Genomic DNA, 7,517 nt, shown 5'->3' with positions numbered 1-7,517 from the left:
TCTCAAACATGCTTTCGACTCTGTGTTCTCTGTACAGGTTTGATATGATGATGCTCTTATGACAGAAGTCATTCACTATGTTTTCTGATGTCACATAGAACATTTTTTATTCTTGCAACGTGACAGCTTAACAGTCCAGAATGCACTTATATATATATATTTGTGTCCTGTGTGTGTTATTAAATCCAGTTTAATGAGTTTAATAATCAGATGTATTTTGCATGTTGAATCAGATTTGCTGCACATATTTACCTGAGATAACTCATGAATAATTTGTGCGAGATGAATTATACATCCTCCACTTAGGTGAAACTCAATCTGTCCACTCTTCTCGCTCTCTCTTTTACATTCATTGGCAACCCCAAAACATTGCCTCTCTCTCTCTCGCTCTCTCTCTCTCTCTCTCTCCCTCACCTGACCCCCTGCAGTTTCCCAGCATGCAGCAGGAGCTGTGGCTCAGGGCCAAATCTCAGGTGATCGCCTCCCTGAAAACAGTGTGTGCAATGAGGGCAGCCGCCTCGCACCCGCTCCCTCCACCGTATGAACAGGAGCTGAAGAACGCTCTGTCCTCCAGTGATGGCAACTCACTCAAACCAACTCACCTCAGGACACGGATGACCAACGGCACCTTTATCAACAGTCATGGCCATAACAGAGGTCAGTTTGTGCAAATGTGCCATCACTTTTCACGAGACGAGTACTCGTAAAATATCATCGAAACGTATTATATACACATTTATACGTGTTTCTGAATGTAAAAGTTTTGCATGTTCTATTACTAAATGCTATCGTTTTAAAGGGCAAAAAGTTAAACTTAAAGAAGCAGCTTGTAGGTTTTAACGCCCTCTGCTGGCTGTGAGGTGAATTACAATTACAGTGAAACATTACTAACATTATTATTATTATTAGCTTTTCTCGTCACATAACCGAACACACACCATATGCTGAAACTATGGGTGGTTTGTGAGTTGTGTTTCAAGGAAAATATCCAGCTCTGTTTGGGCTCGGGACAGAAATAATTTCCAGGCCAGAAAAAAAATCAAAGCATGAAATAAATGAAATGAGCTCCATTTACTTACTGCATGATAATATTGCAAATTGCAGCTTTAAAGATATTTTTGAAGTGACATAATTATTAATATCTAATATATATTTTATAAAATGTACAAATTGCCCCTTTAATGCAGATCAAATAATCAGAAAATAATCCATATGAGGCTAAATATAATTTATTGGACAAAAAAAAAAGGAGTAAATTACATTCTAATTATAAAATGTACAAATAAACAAGAGCGAACTTCTAGACTGGAAAACTGAAAGCCTGAAGGAAAGGAAATTAGCCAGAGTTACTGCATAGCAATATTGCAAATTGCAGCTTTAAAGATTTTTTTTTTTGATATTTTATAATTATTAGGATATTATGCGTATTATATAAGAATTATAAATTGCACCTTTAATATGGCACAAAATTAGATGATAAAGCAATATAACAATAATAATGACAACATTAAGTTAAATAGAATTTTTAAAAAAGCAGTGTAAAAATTTAATCAATGTATTTCATCAATGTATTTATCCCAGAAAATGCAGATCAACAAAATACTGGTGAGAGTCCAAGGAATCTAAACAACCCAGTGAAGACCTCAAGGAGCCATCAGGAGCTGCACCGGGAACTGCTCATGGCCCACAGGAAGTAAGACCAGTACTCTTCATTTCAGTTTGTCCTTTCTATATGTAAAGATATAGCCGGCGAAACTGATGCTGACCCAACCAGGTCCATTAGAAAGGAATTGCTACCTTTTCATAAATCGCAGAAGCAGTGAATCGAGGTCGGTTAAAAATTGATGATAGTCTCGTTCTCTCTCACTCGTCTTTTGTGTCACACAAACTACGCTTGGCCACACGGGCTGCAATCGTACACCGTCTCACATGAGCGCTGTGTCAGGCACTGTAATGACAGACATGCACCTTGCGGGATAGCTCTTCTTTGCAGCACTGAGATATCATACAGACAGCTGAGAAACATTAGACCTGATTGGTTAAAACCAGTGCTCTGTTTATTCATGACTACAGAATGGTGTACGCGATTATTGTACATTGTAACAGTCACGGTGTAATACGACTCTCACACGTGATAACTGGGTGTAATACGACTATAACAGCAATGACTAATCACAGATTTTTATTAATATGCTCCTTCTCATATGTTTTGGTTTCTACAGTAACAGCTCTGGGGCGGCACGGTGGTGTAGTGGTTAGCGCTGTCGCCTCACAGCAAGAAGGTCCGGGTTCGAGCCCCGTGGCCGGCGAGGGCCTTTCTGTGCGGAGTTTGCATGTTCTCCCCGTGTCCGCGTGGGTTTCCTCCGGGTGCTCCGGTTTCCCCCACAGTCCAAAGACATGCAGGTTAGGTTAACTGGTGGCTCTAAATTGACCGTAGGTGTGAATGTGAGTGTGAATGGTTGTCTGTGTCTATGTGTCAGCCCTGTGATGACCTGGCGACTTGTCCAGCGTGTACCCCGCCTTTCGCCCGTAGTCAGCTGGGATAGGCTCCAGCTTGCCTGCGACCCTGTAGAACAGGATAAAGTGGCTACAGATAATGAGATGAGATGAAAAACATATGCCACTATTATTGGCACCCCTGCAATACCTTTAATACCTTGTACAACCTCCCTTTGCCAGTAAAACAGCACTGAGTCTCTCCTAGAACATTTAATAAGGTTGGAGATACAGAGCAGGGCATCTGAGACCGTTCCTCTTTACACAATCTCTCCAGATCATCCAGGGTCCTCGGCCTTCTCTTGTGCTCTCTCCTCTTCAGCTCAGCCCACAGGTTTTCACTGGGGTTCAGGTCAGGGGACTGAGAAGCTTGATTCTGTGCTCAGTGAATCATTGTTGTGTTGATTTGGACATGTGCTTCAGATCATTGTCCTGCTGGAAGATCCAATGACGACCCAGTTTGAGTTTCCTGGCCGAGGCAGACAGATTTTGATTTAAAATGTCCTGGTATTTCATGGAGTCCATGATGCCATGTACCCTAACAAGGTTTCCAGGGCCTTTGGAGAAAAATACCAGCCCCGAAACATGACAGAACTTCCACCATATTTTACAGTTGGGATCGGGTTCTTTTCATTATAGCCATCCTTCTTTTTACACCAAATACACCTTGAGTGTTTCTTGCCAAAAAACTCCAATTTTGTTACATCAGACCAGAGAACACAGTTCCAGTCAAAGCTGGAGCAGCGTTTTGTAAACTTCATACGCTTACGTTTGTGGTTAACAGAGAGACAAGGCATTTTATTCGATATCGAGTTCAGTGCTAATACAATGGTTATGGATTTTTTTAAAAATGAATTCAAACCTATTACAAGGCTTCTCAGTCGTGTGTTTGGATTTTATCATGTCTCAATCGTAATCAACTGGCTCAAGAGGCTGCCAAATGAATATACAGTATGTACATGATATTCACTTTGTTCGATATTTTCCTCGTGTTTGGGTTCCTTCGATGAGCAAGAAGGTGACGGCGTGAAACATTTAGGTCTTCGTTTCTCTTTCTTTCTGTAATGCTTCTAGTATGCCTGGTTGTTTTTTTTTTGTTGTTTTATCTCTTTTGGGGAGGGCAGAGGTCTGGCAGTGTGCTGTAAACCCGAGCTGCAGATGGTTCTGGAGAGGAGGAAGAAGGAGCAGACCCAGAGAGAGGAGGGGGAACAGTGCAGGAGCCCGCTGGAGCAAGTCCTCCTCCAACGACAACAGAAACAGCAGGAGGTGATGGTCAGCATCACTTTAAGTCCTTGTTCTAAATTGTGGGATAGAGACTGTTATTTCAGATGCGATATTTAGATCAGTATGACATATAGAAGGAAATCGAAAAACAATGTATCCTATGGTTATAGTACATCATATACAGGTATAGATATGATGCCATAAAAGAGGAATGTTATTTCCAGGTGCAGAGAGTTCCTTTAAAAAATGGAGGTCAGAATTTTTGTAATATTTGGATAAATTGTAGTCATATTTCAGCAGCTCCTCAGAGATACTGGGCTCCTCTTTAGGTTCCTCAAGGATTCTATGGATAATTAAAGGATCTTCGGTTCCTAAAGTGTTCTTTTACCCTCTTTGAAAGGGAAGGCTATTTCATACAGTTCTATTTAGAACCTAGATTGAGAAAACAAAAACAAAGAATCCTTATGAGAGCCAAATGGAACCTTGAGAATATAACATTTAAGTGATCTAACCTAGAAGAGGGGTTTTAAAAAAGCAAGCATCAGTGGCCAGAGAAAATTTGTTCTGTATTTAATTGATTGGTTTCTTTCTTTATTTATTTTTAAAGAAAACAAGTGAATCTAATATAAATGAAATAATCACAATGTGCGTGTGTGTGTGTGTGTGTGTGTGTGTGTGGGCGTACGCTCCTTGGTGTGTCCTTTTCCGTCTAACAGAGGGAAAAGGAACAGGAAGAGAAGATACAGCACGAGACACAGCTTCTGGAGTTTATCCGAGTGAGACAGAATTTGAGGAAAGTGCATTCAGCACTACACAAGAACACCAACTCCTGAGTATCAACCACATCAGAGCTGGCTGTGACAGGGCAAAGAAATCTGCAGGAGCATCCAAAACCTCTTGGAATAACCTTCAACGGGACTGAATGGGAGTTTTGCATTTTGAATACCACTGTAGCTGAAAACCTCATGTTTGTGTTTGTCCCTCTTTGTCCGGATGTATGTTCCTAATGTAAAGTAATTTACCCTGAAGAGTTGCATATTAATATTCATAATTGACACATGATCTTCAGTGTCATCCAAGACTTATTTTGTAATTAAACTTACAACCCCAATTTCAAAAAAGTTGGGACGCTGTGTAAACTGTAAATAAAAACAGAATGTGATAATTTGCAAATCATGGAAACCCCATATTTCATTGAAAATAGTACAAAAACAACATATCACATGTTGAAACTGAGAATTTTTTATGATTATTATTTTTTTTAATATATGCTCATTTTGAATTTGATGTCAGCAACACATTTCAGAAAAGTTGGGACAGGGGCATGCTTACCACTGTGTTGCATCACCTCTACTTTTTACAACACTCTGTAAACATTTGGGAACTGAAGAGACCAATTGCTATAGTTTTAAAAGAGAAATGTTGTCCCATTCTTGCCTGATATATAATTTCAGTTGCTCAACAGTTCGGGGTCTCCTTTGTCGTATTTTGCGCTTCATAATACACCAAATATTTTAAATGGGAGACAGGTCTGGACTGCAGGCAGGCCAGTTTAGCACCTGGACTCTTTTACTACAGAACCATGCAGTTTTAATATGTGCAGAAAGTGGTTTGACATTGTCTTGTTGAAAGAAGGAAGGCCTTCCCTGAAAAAGATTTTGTCTGGATGGCAGCATATTGCTCTGAAACGTGTTTATATCATTCAGCATTAATGATGCCTTCCCAGATGTAAAAGCTACCCATGTCATGTGCACTAATGCCCCTTCATACCATCACAGATGCTGGCTTTTGAACTGTGCACTGATAACAAGCTGGATGGTCCATCTCCTCTTTAGCCTGGAGGACGTGGTGTCCATGATTTCTGAAAAGAATTTCTACTTTTGATTCATCAGGCCTCGGGACAGTTTTCCACTTCGCTTCAGTCCATTGTAAAAGAGCTCGGGCCCAGAGAAGGTGGTGGTGTTTCTGGATATTGTTTATATCTGGTTTTAACTTGCATTTGTGGATGCAGTAATGAAGTGTTTTCACAGACGATGGTTTTCTGAAGTGTTCCTGAGCCCATACACTGATTTCCACTACAGACACGTGTCTGCTTTTAATGCAGTGCTGCCTGAGAGCCTGAAGATCACAGGCATCCAATGTCAGTTTTCAGCCTTGTCTCTTGCATACAGAGATTTCTCCAGATTCTCTGAATCGTTTAATGATATTATGTACCATAGATGATGTGATCCCCAAATTCTTTGCAATTTTGCATTGAGGAATGTTATTTTTAAATTGTTGCACTGTTTGCCCACACAGTTTGCCCACACGGTGAACCCCGCCCCATCTTTACTTCTGAGAGACTCCGCCTCTCTGGGATGCTCTTTTTATACCCAATCATGTTACTGACCTGTTGCCAGTTAATCAAATTAGTTTTGTTGTTGTTGTTTTGTTTTTAGTATTACACAACTTTTTCAGTCTTTTGTTGGTCCTGTCCCAACTTTTCTGAAATGTGTTGCTGACATCAAATTCAAAATAAGCATATATTTTTCAAAAAACAATACAATTTCACAGTTACAACATTTGACATGTTATCTTTGTACGATTTTCAATGAAATATAGGGTTTCCATGATTTGCAAATCTTCACATTCTGTTTTTATTTATGTTTTACACAGTGTCCCAACCTTTTTGGAATTGGGGTTGTATTTTGAGTTGACTTTTTTCTTTCATTGACATGGTCGAGTTTGGTTAATGTTTTAGTCTGCATTGGTTTTTGGCTAATGTTTTGGTCTAATTTGGTGAACATTTTCATACATGATCCACAATGACATCAGAATACCCACTGATAGTGGTGCTAGTGGGATGTATGCTGCATTCAGCTAAGTGGTATTTTGCAGGTCGGAATAATGTCATTTTCTTCCTCAAAATTACATGGGTGCCTGTATGTGTCTTCATAAACTGGGAAGGAATTTTTAATTGAGAAAATTAACCCAAGTTGACAAGTAGGAATTGAAGTTAAGGAGGTGTTTTCTTTGGATTTTACTGGTTAGAGGTTTAGAATTGCAAGCTGCAACTGCGAGACGAACTCAGCATAACTCTAATGCTGCATTTGAGGTGAAGTTGCGACTTGTAATTCCCTACCTACATCTGATGAAAACCACAGTTCGTTGTTACTGTGCTGTGATTTAAGCCCAAAATGTTGCATGAATGTTTGAAATTCACTTTCGTAAAATAGTACCAATAACTTCTCAGGGCTGTAACTACAAAAGTGTGGTTAAAGTAGCTTGTTATGACCTTTATGTGCTCTGACAGATCAAACAAAAGACAAATTTTTTGTTCAACGTCCTAAGACAAGAATTAACATTACATTAATGGCACTGAGCAGATGTTTTTATCCAGAGGGATGTATAACATATCCAGAGCAGTCTGGGGAGTAGTTAGGGGCCTTGCTCAAGGGCACTTCAATCAGTTCTGGAGGACAAGGAATCAAACCAGCGACCTTTTAGTCCCCAAGCCACATCTCTAACCATTAGGCCATGGCTTCTCCATAATGTTATTACAACTTGCAAATTACCACTTACAAGGCACCCCAAAAACAGCACAAATAAGGGATAATGTACAGCGAGACAGTCCATCCATTATCTGTCGCTGCTTATCCTGTTCTACAGGGTCGCAGGCAAGCTGGCGCCTATCCCAGCTGACTATGGGCAAGAGGTGGGGTACACCCTGGACAAGTCGCCAGGTCATCACAGGGCTGACACATAGAGACAAACAACCATTCACACACACATTCACACCTACGGTCAATTTAGAGCCA

The 7,517-nt window shown here is 40.1% G+C and overlaps 1 protein-coding gene across 1 annotated transcript; it reads left to right on the top strand.

Moving 5' to 3' along the window:
- The first annotated feature begins 437 nt into the window (after positions 1-437).
- On the top strand, positions 438-4,553 carry si:ch211-218o21.4 (protein FAM107B). Its single transcript, XM_060932689.1, has 4 exons — positions 438-657; positions 1,582-1,693; positions 3,621-3,762; positions 4,437-4,553. The coding sequence occupies exons 1-4, from the start codon at positions 438-440 to the stop codon at positions 4,551-4,553; spliced, it is 591 nt and encodes a 196-aa protein (XP_060788672.1).
- Positions 4,554-7,517: the final 2,964 nt, after the last annotated feature.

Source organism: Neoarius graeffei, chromosome 10 (assembly GCF_027579695.1).
Source record: "Neoarius graeffei isolate fNeoGra1 chromosome 10, fNeoGra1.pri, whole genome shotgun sequence".
Taxonomy (NCBI): domain Eukaryota; kingdom Metazoa; phylum Chordata; class Actinopteri; order Siluriformes; family Ariidae; genus Neoarius; species Neoarius graeffei.
Note: the sequence above shows the minus strand (reverse complement) of the source record. Positions and strands in the feature narration are given on the sequence as shown.

Excerpts from the sequence above, each read along its gene's own strand:
- si:ch211-218o21.4 (XM_060932689.1), top strand. The coding sequence starts at position 438 with ATGCAGCAGGAGCTGTGGCTCAGGGCCAAATCTCAGGTGATCGCCTCC. Across the intron at positions 1,694-3,620 it reads CTGCTCATGGCCCACAGGAA|AGGTCTGGCAGTGTGCTGTA; the intron begins GTAAGACCAGTA and ends TGGGGAGGGCAG. Across the intron at positions 3,763-4,436 it reads GACAACAGAAACAGCAGGAG|AGGGAAAAGGAACAGGAAGA; the intron begins GTGATGGTCAGC and ends TCCGTCTAACAG.